We start from the raw sequence: 19,680 nt of genomic DNA on the forward strand, positions 1-19,680 counted from the left end.
GTGGACATTTACTTTAATTAATTGGCCTAAAAAAATCCCAATCAAATCCCAATTCAAATATAAATCATTTAAAGTGAAAAATTAAACTCAATTTTTTCATGAAAATATAAGCTCCTTTAAGCCTCCTTCCATTAATAGCATCATAATAGCACTAACACATTTAAAAAATGTTCAGATGGGGGAAAATACTAGAAAAGTAATTGATTCTAGAAAGAAAACAGTGGGAGGAACATCTGCAACTAATTAGGTTAATTGGCAACAGGTGAGTAACATGCATGGGCATCAAAAAAAAGCACAGACAGAGCTTCCAAAGTAAAGATGGGCAGAGGGGACACCATTTTACAAAAAACTGTCCACAAATTGTGGAATAATTTCAGAATAATGTTCGTCAACGTAAAATTGGAAAGACTTTGAATATCCCATCATCTACAGTACATAATCATCAAGGGATTCTGAAATCCCTTTGCGCAAGAAATAAGACTGAATATCAATACTGGTTGTCTGCAAGTTTTGGTCATCACGGCATGGGTTCAGGATCACTTCCACAAATCACTGTCTGTGAACACACTTCACTGTACATCCACAAATACCAGTTAAAACTCTGTCATGTAAGAAAGGAGCTGTAGGTGAACATGATCCAGATGATCTCTGATGGCATGAGGGTGCATTAGTGCCTATGGAACTGGAAACATTTAGAAATGCACCATCAACGCTCAAAGCATCATATACTCCCATCCAGACTATGTATTTTTCAGGGAAGGGCGTGGGTATTTCAGCCTGTCGAACTGCATCTATGTCTGGGTGTTGAACTGACCTGCTAGCAGTCCAAGCCTTTCACCAATGAAAACATTCAGTGCATCATGAAAGAGCAGCTAGACTCTTGTAACAGACGAGAATGGGACAACATTCTTCTCCCACAGTCCAGCAGCTGGTCTCAGACATTTATGGGCTGCTGTAAAAAGACGAGGTGATGCTACGCAGTGGTAAACATGGCTCTGCACCAATTTTTTGGGAGAAATGTTGCTGCCATCAAATTCAAAATGAGTTAGCATATTGCTTTAAATAGTGCATTTTCTCAGCTTAAACATTTTATATGTTTTCTGTTCTACTGCAAATAAAATAAATAAATCATTGTAATCTGTTTTTAATTACACTGAATACAGCGTCCCAACTCTTTTGGAAGTGGGGTTGTAGTATTTGTCATGTGATACAGTTTTAGGCATTTGATTTTAGATGAGTCATTAAGAATCACAGTTAATAGCTGGCCAAAAAAAGCCTAATTATATCCACAATGATTCAGTGTTCAGCATTTTCTCTACTGTTACATTTGGACTCTCTCAGTCAACTCTTTGGCTGTGTTTATTTGAAACTGGTAAGTGTGGCTGGAAATTACTCAGACTGATTTTAAGATAGGAGAAATCTTCTCACATGATTGCTCAATAGGAATAAAATGCTTTATTAAAAAGGGCTGATTGTTTAAAACAAATGTGGTAAAATTACAGGTTTCAAGTGTGACTACTTGTAATTTGCCCGAAGGCTGGGCGAAGCATTACATGTTTGCAGGATAACTTCCACAGCAACAAAAATTTGCGTTCAGCAGAGAAGCTCTCCAGTAGTTTTCCACACGCCTGTCTATCCAGGCAGTGCTTAGCCCATCTGGCCCGGTGGTTCAGTTAACAGTGACACACATTTAGTTTCTGTTTAATTCATGTTCACATTTTATATGAAACACGTTACTTACTTATATAGCCATAAACAATAAAAAGAACCTGTTTGTTTGGGGACGTTAAATAAAGGTGAGTTTATGTTGTTATTACCATCATGGTTCCAGATGGCATTTGCAAATCCAGACCTAACGAGACAAGGGGAAGCTAAACCAGACACACTGCACACAGGACAGGGACTATCAAAATAAAACAGGAAACACACGACAGGCACAGAGGCATGGACTTGAGACACGACTGACTGGGGAATGAGAAAATAAACGTGAAGTCAGAACTAAACCTACACTAAATGTGAGGGGCACAGGAACAAAACCCAAGAACTAGAAATCAGAAAACGAAGAAGAACTAGAGAGCTAGAAATACAGAACCATAGACCAAAAGACTAGTAATGATAAACCGTGATGAAATCAAAGAATTATAATAATACAAAACACTGGGTCACCGAACCAGGACTGTGACAAGTTTAAAGATATCAAAAAATAACTAAAAATATCAAAAGTATGTGAGGAAATAAGTCCAGGTTTGGGACTGGCGGTAGGAGTACACTAACAGCACCATGCAGTCTCATTGCAGTTTGTGAAATATAGTCACAACTATCATTTTATTAGTTTGTGTTTCTGTACATTAACTTTTTTCTTTTGTGTGTTCCTCAACATGAATTTCCCAGTATTATATTTGAACACTACTTTTCATTCATCCATTCTCCTATATACCGAATCTATTGTATATCTCAAATTTTTTCATGCATCATCACTTTAAAAAATATTATTAATGAAAAACATCCTTTCATGCTTAAGTTTAGACAGCTTGGTTTAGTTAGGTTTCGTGTTTTATTATGGGACTGGGCTGACTGAACAGCAGCACACGCCTGAAAAGATACGCTTCTAGTGGTAAAACAGTGCCACCTTGTGGTGAATTGTTTTCTTACATTTTGCAGGGGGCAATTACAAAAAGTGCCTTTAAACAAAGCCATTATATATGGTCTGCTCTGAAAAACTTAGGGAAAGAGCAGCAAGGACAAAAAAAGCATGTAAAAGCAGAAAAAAAGAGTGACCCTGATTACAAACAGGGAAAATTATCCTACTTAGTCATGGCATTACTTAAGACAACCTTTTCACCTAGAAAGTGGAGTTGCCAGCATTACAAAACAGGATTTACAGAGAGCCAGTCTCCATATGAATATGTGGAAGAAAAACTCTGAGATTCTGTAAGGAGACAAGGGGTGTCAAGCCACTCCTTTGGTCAACCCACAAACCCAGTGCTGACTGCGGGTTAGAGTTAGTCAGTTTAGTTTATAAGGTGGGGGAACCCTGCAGTCAGCTGAGACTTAAATGGTTACTTGGATGAGTGAATGTTTCCCCCACTGAAAACATTACGTCTAGATTAACAGAATCAATTTTTTTGTGACATGTAGATGAAATAAAAGTTTTGTGTACATTATATTGCAAACAGTTTTGACTTGACAATGTCAGTGCTGGGTAAAAACTGTTTGAGTCCTCAAGGTATCTTTCCAGGAAGTTATACCTACATAAATGAAAACAGGATTGATCCTTAAAAAAACCTGTTCATTTTCTGGGCCAACCAATAACCTATAGAAAACTTTCTAGCTCCGCCACTATGAGGAGGTCACCGGCTCCCACCTGAGCGGCTGAGTACAGCCAAAGAGTGCAAATTGAGCGAGATGAGTCGCCTCGCCTCAACTTTCTGTGCCACTTGGTTTGTGATTCTATGCCTGGGCACTCGTTTAAGGATGGATGTTGCATGTGAAAAGAAAAGAATATATAGATTAACCTTAATAAATACGGGTTATTTGGTATATACTAGCTAGTTTTAGCAGCGTTTACATTAAAGAAACCTCTGACGTATTAAAATCCACTGAACAAATACCAAATAATGGTGTTGATTGCGGGCTCAGTTAATCGTTCATTCATTGTCAAATGGCGAGTAGACAGCAGCTACACTCTCTTTGGCAGTTGCACAGAGCTAGCTAGTAGGGTATCCTCTTTCGATTAACGCCAAACAAAATTACGAATAGAAAATGAGATATCACACAGGTAGATTTTTGAGTAAGTTACTTGGTTTATCTTAATTGCGTGGAATTAATAAAAGGAGGTAAACTCCGAAAACAGGCCAGAGTTGGGGTTGTTTCTTTTCGCCTCTCGCCTCACAAGCCTACATGCAGAGATTCATCTTTACGCATAAGTGGTCTTTGGCAGAAGGAAACCACAACTGAGCTGCACCACGGGGAAAAACCAAGACGACGCTGTAGGCGTGTCAGTCATTTTTATCATTTCTTTCAGGAAGTAGACATTTTTTTTTCGTGCCATAACTTTGCTTTTGCGTGCGATAGAAACACGTTGATGGTGAGCTTTGGTTGAGGAACTGTCATGTCGGACTCTTTGGAACGGTCCACGAAGGTCAACTCGTTGAAGGAGCCGGTTGTGAAGAGGCTGTGTGAGGTGCTGGACAAATCCAGCACTAAAGGATGGCGAAAACTTGGAGAGATTGTTGGCAATGATAGACGGTTTAAAGTCAGGTGGGTTAAAAATTGCTATTAGTACTAGTATTTAGTAAATGACCAGAAATCATTGCATGCATACTCTCAACCACCGGTTTATTTATTAAAGCTAATGGGGACTAACGCGATTAACTTTCATTATAGTTACACTGTTCAGTTTATTGGTTATTGTGAATTTTATGTTGTGTCTTTATATTAAAAAATAAAGGTATAGAGTATGTAATACAGTAATGCACAATTAACCTGTATATTTTCTGGCATAGATAAATATGTAACTCCAAGTTAATAAATCAAGAGACCCCCTTTGAGAGATTAAATTGGACAACTATTTGTTTTTCATTACAGCATCTTCCAGGTTAATGCTAGTTAATGAAACTATCAATCAAAAATGTAGGGTCCAATCATTATTTATATGCAGTTTCATTAACAAATAATGGTGATGACAAATGTTTGCCTCTGATTTTTTTTTAATCCTAGCTGTTACTGTACGGCTGTAACATATGATATCACACCTGCCTAATATCACTATTACACCGTGTGTTTGAGTACATATATTCCCGGTACAGTGCAGTCTGCTCATAAGATCAAATATGCATTATTTATACCAAAACAGCAGCCAAAACTTAAAAAACAATGTAGCTCAATCAAATAAGTACAAACTTAATAAGTTTAGACAAGTGTAAAATTGCACAAAAGAAAGAGTTCAGGTAAATAGAGTATGACACTAATAAAGTCACTAGATAAAGTGTTTCACTGATTGTGCACTAAGCGGTGCAGATGGTGTAAAGATTAGCATTCATTTGTTTTTCTTTTAAACTTGTGTAAATTTATTCCCTTATCTTTGTCTAACAGTTTCTCATGACCTGAGTTTTCGTGTGTGAAAACGGTAAAGATGAGTTTTACTGTAATATGATTTAAAATATGAAATGCTGACAGTCACCTACATCCTTTCCAGCTCGGATGACATGGAGATGTGCTCTCTGAAGGTGCTGGAGCTGGAGGGAAGCCCGAGTCTCATGCTGCTGAGGCTGATGGGAGAGCGAGGCTGCACCACGGGCCATCTGATGGACTACCTTCAAACTTTAGGCAACTCAGAGGCTCTGCAGTGCCTGAAACCGCCAGGTAGAGTAAAACCACATTGATGCCGCTATGTTGTCAATCATGCAGGTTGATCTTCACTTTCTGCATTCTATTTATTTCTCATCTGAAGCTCACAGCTCATTGTGCTGTTTGGATGAAACTTATAGGTCATTGTCAGTGCAGTTTTAAGTCAGTGCAGCAGTAATCAGGGTTCATATAATGTAGGTTTCAAGAGGGAATGTTTTATTATGCTATTACCACTCATCTGTACCATTGCTAGCTTGGCAATTAAAGTTAAACCTTAAAGAGAAGCACCACAAAGTTCTGCTGTATACAGTCCATCTAAACTCAGTGTAAATTCACAGTAAATATCCTGTACATGTGCAGCCCTCCAGATCCTCATTCAGCCCCAGTCCGTATCCATTATATGTGGCCACAATCTGCGGCTCAGCTGCCACGCTGTGGGCAAGTCTCCAGTACAGTACCAGTGGTTCAAATCTAAGGAAGAGGTGAGTTCCTCTGACACACTCACACACACTGATTTTTTTTTGTCTTGATGCATTCTCAATCATCCAGGAAAGTAAATCTCCAAAAGTTGAATCTGTTCATCTGGACGTAGCGTTTTGTGGGAGAAACGTTTCGTCACTCATCCAAGTGACTTCTTCAGTCTCAGCTGACTGCAGGTTTCCCCAAACCTTATAAACAGTACATTTGCATAATGACTGAAACCAGCCCACTGAAGGAACAATGGGCTGATTTTTTTCTGACTTTAAATTAAAGTTCTTGCGTTAAAACCTCTTTAGCGTTTTTTACACATTCACTGCAGCCATAACTTTACTAACTTTACTAAAAATTACACAACTGAAATGCATGTGAGATCAAAAATGTCCAACAAAGCAAAGCAAAGCAAAAAGCAAACAAACAAACAAAAAAATGTCCAACATGGTCTGATCAGACATTAAATGGTATTTAAACCGACAACTTCCTAGTACAAAGTCCACCTGCATGATCCGGTAAATTCATCACTACTGAGTCCTGCTGTTGCATTCTCTTCTCAGTCAGGACTTTCCCATAAAACAAACAGAGTATTTCCAATAGTGAGAACACATGATTACCATATCATCGGTGCAGTAAATGGCACTGTTGGTTCATCGTAGTTAATGGGTGATCCTAAATAAGTGGTTAAGAAACTTAACTGAATCTCTTCCTATAGCACAGTGATGTTTTTTAGTGAGCTGAGCAATTCATAAAAGTGCACAGTTGCAAATGTCTGCATGTGTCCGCGTCAGCATGCGTTCAGTCTTGTGACGCCATGCTGAAAGGATACATAAGTGTTACTCGTTCTGACTTGCTAGATGTAACTTTTTTCGGAAGTGTGACGTGGGTGCTCGATCATAGAAAAAGACTGCGCATTCAGATGCTGTCGTATTATTACTAGTTCATATCTGAGTTTCTACCCATAGCTTTGATCTTTTCTAATGAGTTTTTGTTTTAGTTTATTTTCACTCAGTTTACAGAGTGGTTTTTTTCTCATTTCAGTTTAGTTTTGCGTTGTGTAGTTAATGTTTAAATTTAATTAGAGTTAGTGTTGTTTTTTGTGTTTTTAATTATTATAAGGAGGCTGTTTGTCAGCCTCTTCTGCCTGATTTCCCTAAATTAACTAACAGACTGAAACTAAGGACATTAGTTTTATAAATACACAATATTTTTTTCATTTTTTTTTCAAGACACTAAATGTAATTTTAGGTAATTGCAAGGTTATTTTTTAATAATTTTTTTCCCCCAAACTGTTAACTGTGACTCACAGTCTCTGAAATGCATTTCCTTAAGCAGTACTTCCTGGCAAAAGTCTTTAAGGAAGTCAGGATTTTAAGCAGTGAGTCACAAACTTCAGCTGAAGTACGAAATTAACAAGTTTGGGCTTGAAGTGATCTCAATCAGCACCTTTCTCAAATAGAAACAGTGCTCCTTGTGACCTGCTCGCTCCTGATCCTGTGGTGTAAAAGACTTTATCATCCCTTTTTGGATTTCAGCAACTCGTAAAGGATCATTGACACTAGAAGATCAAAGAAAGACAAAGTTCACAGGCCCAAGTTGAGAAAAATGTATATAGCTTCCAGTCTATTATGTCCATAATGATGACATAATGTTTCCATCATGCAGACTTTTTAGGCATTAGACTTGATTACTGTGGTGTCAAAATTGTCTCACTTCTGAGCTGGAAACAACCTTGTAAACTAATAAATGTGCTTTTCAAACTTCAGGTTCCAAACAGCTTCTCCCCAGACTTGGTAATAAGTCCAGTCCAGATGAAGGATGCTGGATTTTACATCTGCAGAGTCAACTGTGGAGATGCCTTTGAGTTCAGCCAGTGGGCTCAGGTGGATGTCCTGAACATCACCTTGTGTTACGGTAAGATTGTGCAGGTTTATATTCAGCGGATCTGTCCAAAAATCATGTTCAGTTAAGGTGATGTTTGATGTTGCAGCTCTGATTGTTGATATTTAAGATCTCTGGGCTTTAGGAGTTGAAATACATCACTGTCTATATGCTGTCCACTGTGTGCATAGAAAAAATTAAGCTATCTGGTCACGATTCACCTCATGAGCCATGATAAAAACTGAAAGAGACACAGTTTAAATTAAAAGTATTAACCGAAAAGAGGTTATGAAGTATGTGTTGTCAGCATCTCAGCAGGTGGAGTTAAAATGGTGATTGTAAGGGCGGGGATTGGAAACTCAAGGGCCTCAAGGGCCAGTGTCCTGCAGGTTGTAGATATCATCCTGGGTCACCACATCTGAATCAAACAATTAGTTCATTACCAGGCCTCTGGAGAACTTCGAGACATGTTGAGGAGGTAAATCAGCTGTGTTGGATCAAGGACACATATAAAACCTGTTGGACACTGGCCCTTGAGGCCTGGAGTTCCCCGACGCCTGGTGTAAGGTGTTGTACTATGCAAAACTATATCAACAAGGCTGAAGCCAGCAAAACAAGTAACACGATACTGGGTAGATAAGAGAGAGAGAGAGAGAGAGAGGGAGACAGCTCAAATGCTGGAAACTGGCCAAGTGCCCTCATTTGCATTGATTGACTGCGCCTACCAAAAAACCTCCAAATACACATCACCTCTGGCCAAGAAAGGAGGGGTGTCATGAGTTCTTTTTGTTAGAGAAGGGGCCTTTTTTGCAGAGCCAATAATTGCTGTGGTTATTAGCATAAATGTGCTAAATATTAATTCTGCGCTACGACTTAGTCAAGAATCTCTGTGACAAAATTAGCATGCGTGCGAATTAGTGTGGTGTTAAATACTGCACTCCTGTTACATCACAATTGTTACAGATTAGTTATAAGACCAAAAGCTCTGTCTATTCAATGCAAAGCAGCAGTGATTGACAGTTTGTTGTTATATTGTTTGGATAGCAGTCGAAGTATTCATTACTGTACTCATTGCACATGAATGTGCTGTGAAAATATTTTGGTAGCAAAGATGTCGTCTCCGCCGTACTGCTGTGTGTAAATGGTCTTATTATCATTGGCCATTGTTTCATAATCCAGAGCCACACCTGCTGGTACACATCTTGAATGTGTGGTACTAGAGAAGAAGTTTAAATGTGTAATTTAAATCCTCAAAAAAGGACCAGTGACTGTGATAGTTCTGACCTGATGCCTTGCAGTGTGTGCTACCTATATACTGTGCGCATAGCTAGCACACATGCATTAATACATATGCTCTTTAGATGTTTGTTGGTGTTTTACTTCCTTCCAGCTAGCCTGTGCTCCTGTGCTTGGAATATGAAAATAACATGGATGCTGTGAATAAGATGTGGCCTTATTGCTCAAAGCTAATAAATGGCACACTACAAGCTTTTGTCACTGTAAATAGCTTTGCCTGATTTGGTTGACTGTTAATAAATAACTTTCCCAGCTAATCTATATCCCTCTATGAGGACAACAACCAACACTTGCAGCCTAATCATGTATTAGTAATGAAATAACATAAAAGGGTATGCAAAATCTTGCAGTTTACACAATTAATCAGAAGTTTCTTTCTTGGTGTTGTGTACAAAGGTTTCCTTCAGTAATCCAACCTTTTATTCTGACTTTATGCAGATGTTCTCCATTCAAAACAAATTATTCATCACTGAGATATTGTCAGTGTTTGAAGCTCACTGACCTCAGTTTCCTGCTCTTTGTCTGAACAGGACTTGTTTATTTTTGCGGGACCTGAAACTCTGTCACTTTTTCCAGCGATGAGAACAGCTGAAATGGGAATCCTTTAAAGGATGAAGAATGCATTATGCAGTCCTGTGTGTAATTGTCTTCTTTCCTCACATCACCAGGGCAGAGTTATCACTCTTTAGATGGTCGACTAAAGGTGGTGATCCAGCCTCAGTCCCAGCGGCTACATGTTGGGGAAGATTTGCAGCTGGAATGCGGAGCCGTGGGACGGCCGATTCCTCGATACCAGTGGCACAGAAATGGAGTCCCAATTCTGAATGCCACAAAGAGGAAACTCATGGTGAGAGGATATGGGAAGATTTTTTTTCTTTTAGTGCTTGTGTGTGTGTTTTGAGACATTAAAACTGTTGTGGCATAACTTTGTGTGTATATTTCAGATTCCTCACGTGATGCAGGAACAACAAGGCAGGTATCGCTGTGAGATCAGCAGCAGCTCTGAGAGAATGTGGACCAATGAAGTTGATGTCGTGATAGGTATGTCACACTTGAGGACGTTTTTTTTTTAAATTACTCTTGAACCAGTTTCATTGTCATTATAACTGAGCGATTATTTGCCTCTGTTCTTAACTGAAAGCACCAAGGATATCAGTCCAGATTTCAGGGGCAATGGAGTGCTCTGAAGGTAGAGTTGAAGGCACGGGTGTATGGTGTTTTAAATCGAGTAACAGTTAGCAGGTGTTAGCTGCATGCGTATGGAAATCACAGCTTCATTCAGATTGCATGTGGATCGTGGTCTTGGATTAGTCTCACTAATTAGCACAAAACTCACATGCATGCTTTCTGGTTTTACTGAAATCAATCCTCCCTGTCATCTTTAATGCATTTCATATTTATCTGTGGTACTTTAAAAAAGCATAATGAAAAAACTGAAACCAAAACTGAAGTGATCCAATTCAACCATTCACTGTGTTTCTCTGGCTGTGTGACAGAGCTTGATTGCTGTATGGGAAACATTTCTGAAGCACTAAGTTGTGGTTACGTGTCCTTTTGTGATGATGACCGTTGCAGTCCCACACTCAGCATCCTTTGAATACTACAAATACTCACAAAGAAACATTTAGACCACCAAATAATTTCTGTATGTCATTCTGGTGTTTTTTCAATTATTGTGGTTTTTGTGGCTCTGTGGGTCATGCTAATTTTGTACTCTCTACTTCAGTTGTAGAGATTGAGGGGAACTAGGAGTGACACGACACACAGTGTTTGCTACTGCGGAAAAAAAAAAAACCCCACGAGCTTCCAGCATCATTTAAAAAGTGTTTACTCATTTAAACAAATTGTTTTTCTGGCCAGCTTGGAAGTAAAAAAAGAAATCTGTGTGAAAATGACTTTCTGGAAACCCATCATTTAAACTTAAATACTGAAACATTATATGCGTCTTGCTCACTGTTGTGTGCATCTGTTTGCTTCCCCTGAATCTCTGTAAAGTCTGTAAATGAAATGTAGACATAGAGCAGACTGATCATGTGTCTTTGTGCACAAAGAGACGTTAGCAGATTACCTCAGTGTTGGTTTTGGTCTTTTCTTTCTTATTAATTCTGAATATTATTATTATTACTTATTAAAGTTTCACCCTTTCCTTTAACTAATCAGTTTTGTACGCTAAACTTGAGTGATAATGATATTTTTTTTTCCCTAGATGACATTTACGCCATTGGAGAAGGTAAGAGGAACCACAGGCAGCAAGCATATACATCAAATATTTCTCTTTAACAGCACTTCCTATGTTATGCTTGGCTTTGTGTTTACTCTCTTGTTTTGTTTTTTTAGGTTCCAATGAATTCTTCCTAAACAGTATTCCTGAACAACTTTATGGTGAGTGTCTTTATGCAGGACTGATGGCTGGTGCACAGTTCCTCTACTCTGTATGTGCGATACTATTGAGATCAGTTTCAGTCTCAGTACTTACGCCAACACAAAGATGTGAAACCTTCTTGTAGCACAGTGTTAGCAGCCACACACAAGGACAAAACAACACTTTGCAGCATCATGCACCAAACACCAGAGAATAACACCCACTAAAAAAAGCTACACACCAAAAAAGGAAAAGCTTCACAAAAGGCTGGTGTGTTTTATGACATCAGTGATAATAATGTCACTGTTGTATGAAACACTTCCTTCCTTCCTCCCTCCATTTCTTGGTTATTATGATTCTTATCATCTCTACCTCAGTTTCTAGTTTGTGCAAACAATAAACTGCAAATGCTGTGAATGTATGTAAATTCTGTGTTTCTTCTGATGGATGTTTTTCTTGCTGTAACATGTACTGTGCAGCCATGCAAAAAAATAGGAACTGGCATTGGAAATCGTTATGTATTGTAGTCTAACTGAACAAATGATCCTGTGCAAAACAGTACCAGCAGATGTACTCAAATAAAGGACAGGAAAAAAACATGGACTTTGTTGACATTTACATGATATTAAAAGTAAGCAAAGCAGATGAGTCGTATGGGGGAAAAAGGAAACCCCCTGCGTGATCACACCTTTAAACCGATACTACTTAACGTCATGTTCCAGTGCACTCTGCCTTTGTTCTAGTGTTAGCTACACACCTGTAAGGTTTCATAACTGGATTTTGCACCGTTGTCACACATGTCATTTTATTTTGCAGCGCTTCCACCTTCAGTTATTTTCTGTTTCCACTTCACTTTCCAGTTCTGAAACCATGTATGTCATTGATTTTTGGATGGTTTTCCTTTCATTATATTCATCATTTTCTCCCTTTCATGTGTTTGATCCCAGCAACTGACAAAGTGGCCCTGCTCATCGGCAACCTGTCTTACCAGAACCACCCGCAGCTTAAAGCTCCGATGGTGGATGTTTATGATCTCACTAACCTCCTGCGGCAGCTAAACTTCAAGGTGGTTTCGCTACTAGATCTCACAGAGTCAGAGATGAGAAATGCTGTAGATGAGTTTCTACTGCTGCTTCACAAAGGAGTCTATGGTATGTTTGTATTTGACTTACCTCTGGGCGGTATTGGCAGTTGTTTCAGCCCAGAGGGTGACAGAAATATAAGGATCCCAAAACACAGCATGAAAGAGAAACACTGCAATTTTAATCCTTCTAATCTAAGCATATACTTTATACAATGTTTTGATAAAATAAGAAAATATTAATTCATGCATAGCATTTTTAAGATTATTTAAAACTTAACAAATGTTATTCTAATTAAATAAACATTAAATAACAACAGTAAAAAAAAAAGCTGTATGCAACCAGATCTTGTATTTCTAAGCTGCCTGACTGAAATGCCGACTTTCCTCTTTAGGTCTGCTGTACTATGCTGGTCACGGATATGAAAACTATGGAAACAGTTTCATGGTGCCAGTAGATGCTCCAAATCCGTACCGCTCAGCCAACTGTTTATGTGTGCAGAGCATCCTTAAACTGATGCAGGAAAAGGAGACGGACCTCAATGTTTTTCTGCTGGACATGTGCAGGAAGAGGTGAGTGCTAGAGTCATTCAGAAAAAATGACTGACTGAATTTTCTCTAGATTTGGTGTTTGTTAGTGTTATTGTCACTGCTCATACCATGAGATGGTGTCCACAGCCCATTCAAGTTGGACAGGTAGTCCACCCTCTCCAGGATGGCACATCTGTATGTGTCATCTCTCCCGACACAGTCTCAAGATTGTGGAGGGTGTAGCAGAAGATTCACACCGAGCACATGTGACAAAGTATCTGGAGACACCTTGGTGAACAGTATGCCTGTAACATCATCCAGCATGACTTGTTTGTAGTGGGTCAGTGTTGGTCTGGGGAGGCATATCCTTTGAAAATCACACAGACCTAAACGTGCTAGCCAGCACTACACTGATTGCTGTTCGGTAATGGGATAAAAGACCCGGTGCCAAATAAAGCCACAGACTATCCAGTCTTTCGATGAGCTTTCGATGTCCTGATCCAGGTCTGCGAGAAGATCAAACAGGGCGTCATCCAGCGTCTCATCACGAGATTTTGAGTTCAGCGCTCAAATGTTTTCCCTTGACTTACATGATTTTATTTTAAAGATTTTCAACTTGAGTATGTTGTCCTTCAAGACCCAATGTCTGCTTTGAGTGTTCCTCTAATTTTCTTTGAGCATATATTCTGTTTTCTTTAAGAAAAGGACAATTAGGAAACTATTGTCTCTCTAGCTTAAAGTTTAGAAATATCAAAATTTTACATATTTATTTATTTATTTTCAGGAATATTCACGATGACAGCACTCCAAACGTCGTCCTGAGGGTTACCGCCAACATTGTCTTTGGATATGCTACGTAAGTCCAAAACATCAGTTATGATCCATAAATTAACTTCATACATGGTTTTGCTTTCCCAGATATGAAGTGCTGAATTCTTTGTTTGGCTGTTCAGGTGCCAAGATGCAGAGGCCTTTGAGCTGAGCTCCACCGGCTTCACCAACGGTGTGTTTGTGAAGTTTCTGAAGAAGCGTCTGCTGGATGACGAGAAGATCACTGTGGTGCTGGACAGAGTCGCCGAGGGTAAGAAACAACACAAAAATGCAACATATGCTAACAGCAGAGACAATGTAGGAAGCACTTAGTTAAAAGATGATCAGTAGAGCAAATTAAAATTAAATTGCATTTCAGTTGCTGTGTTTCCTGCAGGATGTGTTTCAGCGGTCAGTTAAAAAAGAATAAAAGAATAAAAAAATTTAATTAAACGTATTCTGCTTTCCATTATTCTTCCATGCTTGTTGGCTAATGGAGTTTCCTTCAAGGACCCACAGGTTTATGATCCATTAGCTTTGGTTAAATTAAAAATTCAATGCCTTGCAGCTCCCTGCAGTGTTTTTAATCTGAGTGCGTTTCAGCTCATATAAGGATGTTTTGGCTTTTTGTGTTATAATAACTGCAGACTGTCTGATTGTTTTGTGCACAGATATGGGCCAGTTTGACGCTACAAAGGGGAAGCAGGCTCTGGAGATCCGCAGCAGTCTGTCGGAGAGGAGAGCGCTGACGGATCCTATTTTGCCCGGAGACAGCGCTGATCTCGCTCATGCTCACAGCCGACAGTGGGCAAAAGCTCACGGTGAGTTTAGTACTAGAGATTTAAAGCATTTTTTTAAATATGTTATCTCTGCTTGGAAAAACCCCTATTTGCCTATGGCAGCTCAGCACTGGAGGCTCAGTCAGATGTTTACAAATGGTAAAAAAGTGCTCAGCTTACACTGTGAAGGGGCAACGATCAGTAGAGTGAGAGGCACACCCTGTAACAGCCACGGTGCCTCTTCCAGTATTTGCCCCTACAATGGAGAAGCCAGTCACTGCTACTGTTGTAAATCTTGTTTTCACAGTGTGTCAGGGGGACCCAGTTCCTCTAAATATTGGTCCCAACCTGTTAGTCTTCTCACTTTAAAATGCTGCTTTTTCTTTCTTTTTATTTGTGGCACTTTAGAGAGAAGCAGTGAAAGCATTCAGTATTTTACAAACTAAGACATTTTTGGTGAATGAGTGATATATATTTGACATATTGTAGTGTTAATTATTATTTAGTTGTATTAAAAAGAGTGTAATGCAGAGAGTAATGTTTATATATTTAGCATTTTTTTTCAATTATTTTAGTCAATGTAAATGTAAAAACAAAACACTATTCATACACATGATTTATAATAAAGCTGTTATTATTAATCTTTGGGCCATGAGTCAAAGGTTTTTAGTTTTTATTTTAAGTTAAATGGTTAGAGTGTTGGTTATGGTGAATGGTTAGTTGGACTTTTGGTCAAATGTATGCAAACTTAAATGTATATGAGTCTAAATTAATTTCTGTATTTCACTGCAGAACTTCCTGAGAGTATGTGTCTCAACTTTGACTGCGGCGCTCAGATTAAGTTGGGCTTCGCTGCAGAGTTCTCCAATGTGCTCGTGATTTACACTCACATCGTTAAGAAACCTACTGACATGTCCTTCTGCCAAGCACACGTCACTGACTTCTCACAGGTATGCTTTCATGAACTTGAAAGCAGAACATGTCTGTATCTGTCTATCACTAAGCAGCGAAGGAAAAGTGACTGTAAATGTGCAACTTTTTCTGTTTGTGAAAACTCCCTTAGGACCTTGATGTGGATCCTAAATTGATGAATAGAGAAACTCCAGAGGAGACAGGGATCTACCTCCTGTCCAGCAGTCTGCCGCAGCACTGTCTCTACACCAGACTCAGCTCACTGCAGAAGCTCAGGGTAAGAATAAATATAGATATGTACGTTTACTGTGCTAGGTTTCAGAGCTGGACCTAATTGGAGGAAATTAGGTCCAGCTACAGGTCTGCTGCATTCAGCTAACATCATGGTTAATATGAGGTCTGAGCTTGGTGAGCATAGTAGGATGTGTTTCATGGAGTTTTAACTACACTCCCAGGCCACAGTGTGAATGTAACTGGCTTTTTTCTGGTTGATGGAGAAGTTGATCTGAGGAGTAAATGGTAAATGGCCTGTATTTGTATAGCGCTTTTACTAGTCCCTAAGGACCCCAAAGCGCTTTACACAACCAGTCATCCACCCATTCACACACTGGTGATGGCAAGCTACATTGTAGCCACAGCCACCCTGGGGCGCACTGACAGAGGCGAGGCTGCCGGACACTGGCGCCACCGGGCCCTCTGACCACCACCAGTAGGCAACGGGTGAAGTGTCTTGCCCAAGGATACAACGACCGAGACTGTTCAAGCCGGGGTCGAACCGGCAACCTTCGGATTACAAGGCGAACACCCAACTCTTGAGCCACGATCGCCCACAGTAGGAACAGATGTGAAATCCCGAACGTGTTTCTCTGGCCTGGATATTGAATTACCAGCTGTGGAGTGCATCCATGTTACTTGCTGAGGGAATTATATCCTTTCAGTCTTGTTGCTGTTTGAATTCAGCTTGAATTTAGTTTGAATGAGTACACTTTTGCTATTCTTTCCATCAGAGGTCAACCAAATGACTAGCTGTGATTAATGTTTATGGATAATTAATGATTACTCCTGACCACCCTCTGCACCACTTAATGGACAAGCTTTGTATAACATCTGTAACATCTGCTCCGCTGCTACATCAACATCTGCGGATAATCTTTCCTCTTCAGCTATAAAAGATGATGGTTAATGGTATATTGTCAGGGTGACGACATGTTGGTGTCAGAGGTCAACGAATCTGAAAATCAAATAGGGTTTTCACATTTATGTCATAGGTGGATCTTCTAGGAGGCTGAGAGGCAGCACTAGTGGTCGCCAGTATTGTTTTCTTTGTTGCATTATTAAGATTATGATTTATTAAGATCTTCTCTTGCTAATCCTCGCTAATCTCTGATCTAATAGATATAGTGATGTTTGCGTGTGTAAAGGAAAAGTCATTAAACCTTTCCTCTTGTATAGATAAACTATTGAATAGTTGACACATAGAAAACTTATAGGATCACTGGAAGTAGGAGGATTTACCTGGTCACCATAAAGTTTATTCACAGTTGTTGAGATGATTTAGAATTCAGAAATTATTTGATGCGATTTCATTTTGTGCTACAACAGCTTTGAGTGTTGATTAATACAACTTTTTGTGTGCTAATACCTCATGCAACAGGAGGAGCTGGTCTTCACCGTGTGCCTTCAGGGAACCTTCACAGCCATGGACGACGATCATCCGATCCACTGGACGAAAAGCATCAACATCGGAAAGCCGCTGATAGCCCGACTGGATCTCCACCGGGCCATGAGGCGAAACAGCTGCCTGCAGACCTGCCTGATGCCCCACAGTCCATCCCACAGCCCCTGTCACAGCCCTGGACCCGAACACCGCCACCACCTCTATCATGGGTCACACCAGACCCAGGACTACAACCGCCTCTCCCCGCAGCATCGCTATTTGGACATCGGTGAGCATCTGCAGGGCGCAGTTGGAGGCTGCAGCGATATCTACTATGAAAATCTCAGCCAGTGTCGCTATGACCCACCGTACACCTCCGGTGGGCTTTCGAGCTCACCAGGCAGGCTCAGCATTCCCATAGAGACCACAGACGACATCAACGAGCTGCAGACTGTGTTCATCAACAGTCTGCAGCTACAGCCACAGTGAGACAGAAGAGAAGCTTTAAATGTCTGTAGTTCTGAATCTGTATTACTGCTGCTCTTGTTGTTACATATTTCAAATAGGTTTTATATTTTATACATCAGTTGTTTCAGAAAACGTTATGCTGACCTTTGTAAATCTGTTTTGAGAACTGAAAACATGTATTTGAGTAAACTGACTAATAGTTCCTAATGTAACAGTATTTCAGAGACAAAAATAGAGCTGAAACTATTTTTCTTAGCCAGATGCATTTAAACTACAAACCAGGTGGGCATTAAAATAAAAACTATACATGGTATGCATTTTATCAAATAAACCTGAGAAAAAGAGGTGGTTTACAACCATGGTTGTATTCCTGTATTTATAATTATTACTTGTGCATTTGTGACTTGGCAGCTTTTAGCTATTATATATGCAGGTTAAGGGTGGTGCAGTGGTTAGCACTGTTGCCTCACAGCAAAAGTCTTGGGTCTTGGGTTTGAATCCACCAGCTGGATGAGGAGTTTGTGTGTATTTGCATGTGTTCTCTCTGCTTTCACAGAGTAAATATATGAATGGGTTAACTGGTGAATTTGAATTGGCTGTAGGTGTGAATGTGAGTGTGAATGGTTGTCTGTCTATCTGTGTCAGCCCTGCAACAGACAGTGTGTACCCCCTCTTTTACCCTGTGGCAGCTACGATAGACGCCAACAGGACAAAAATGGATGGATATATACAGACTTATCTTTTTTTTTCTTAAAAAACCCCAAACTATTTCAGTGTTTTATGTACTTGTGCTTTAAATATTTAAACATTTCAATGAAATCATCAAAAAGTGCAAGAGCTTCAAGCTATTATAAGTTGAGAAAACAATTGTCTTCTAACCTGACGTCCCACTCTTTTATAACATGTTATACACTTACACGCTATATGCATTTATATGTCATTACAGCCATCAAATAACGGTACAAAAAGTATATTATTTTCCTCTGAATTGTAGAAATAGCATAAATTGGAAATAATCTTATAGTGGATCAGCCTTTCCTTATTTTCTCTTACAAATATACCATTAAAGTATATGGTCCTCATTTATAAAGTGCTTTACAAACCCAAACATTACGGCTAACCCTGGATTTTCCCGTTTGACTGCAACTAGCCAAACAGCGAGGAGCCACTTACTGCTGAAGAGACAGAGTGAAAGTGAACAGTAAATCCTCCGTTTCTTAACATAAAACTCATTGTTGCAGCGAGAGACACCACAAATGTGATCAACTTAAACTGAATTTTAGTTTTAATGACCTTATTTTCCTCTGCGTTATTGATTCTGTCACTAGTTAGCTAACATCTATTAGCCAGAACCAGCCAACCACACGATGCCATGTTCCGTACTGACAGAAGATGGCGCTAAACATGTTTTGTTTTTTTTTTTGTTTTTTTAACTTTAACCCCTTAGGGTAAGTTCACACTGCAGGTCTTAATGCTCAATTCCGATTTTTTTTTTGTCTGGTTGTTCACACTACAAATAAAATGTGACAGCAAACGCGCTCTAGTGTGAAACGTTCACGACCCTCAAAGCGGCCCGCATGCGCAAAAGAAGACGTCACGCAACGCGCTGTTTAGACCCAAACAGTATTTTTTGACTGATGGAACTTAATATAAAGACTTGTATAGGACTTTACGCTTCCCAATTTGTTATTTACATATGGCCTAATAATTATCCTTATTGCTGTTTTAGAGAGGAGCGGTGGTTCAAAGGATAGTTGCAGATTTCTGTCAGAATCTGCAGATTATACGGTACAAATAAAATGTTCACGTTTCTCCAACGTTGTCTTCCCAACAGTTTCTCTAACATCTACACTGGATGGCCAGGAAGCGTTCACGATGTCTTCTCGGGCGCTTCTCCGGCGCTGATAATTGGCGTTTGTCTTGTGTCAGTGACGTAAAAGACGGATTTAATGCGACATGACCGTTCAAACAGCAGTCGCTTTCTAAAACATCAGATATGTATCAGATTCAGTACCACATACGAAAGTGACCTAGATCGGATTTGAAAATATCGGATTTGTGCTGTTCAAACTGTCATACCATG

At 39.5% G+C, this 19,680-nt stretch overlaps 1 protein-coding gene across 2 annotated transcripts; it reads left to right on the forward strand.

Annotated features, from left to right (window-relative positions):
• The first annotated feature begins 3,930 nt into the window (after positions 1-3,930).
• Positions 3,931-18,344, forward strand: malt1 (MALT paracaspase 1). Of its 2 annotated transcripts, XM_005459782.4 has the most exons (17): positions 3,931-4,260; positions 5,198-5,364; positions 5,710-5,831; positions 7,587-7,734; positions 9,666-9,844; positions 9,942-10,038; positions 10,139-10,186; positions 11,204-11,227; positions 11,335-11,379; positions 12,307-12,510; positions 12,836-13,013; positions 13,756-13,827; positions 13,925-14,052; positions 14,453-14,602; positions 15,353-15,510; positions 15,624-15,749; positions 17,127-18,344. In XM_005459782.4, exons 1-17 carry the CDS (start codon positions 4,112-4,114, stop codon positions 17,616-17,618), a joined length of 2,487 nt encoding a protein of 828 aa, XP_005459839.1. In that variant the 5' UTR covers positions 3,931-4,111; the 3' UTR covers positions 17,619-18,344. The 2 variants fall into 2 exon arrangements, with proteins under 2 accessions (XP_005459839.1, XP_003455310.1); XM_003455262.5 differs by lacking the exon at positions 10,139-10,186 and having other exon boundaries at positions 3,932-4,260.
• The last annotated feature ends 1,336 nt before the right edge of the window (positions 18,345-19,680 follow it).

This window comes from Oreochromis niloticus, linkage group LG12 (genome assembly GCF_001858045.2).
Source record: "Oreochromis niloticus isolate F11D_XX linkage group LG12, O_niloticus_UMD_NMBU, whole genome shotgun sequence".
Classification (NCBI taxonomy): domain Eukaryota; kingdom Metazoa; phylum Chordata; class Actinopteri; order Cichliformes; family Cichlidae; genus Oreochromis; species Oreochromis niloticus.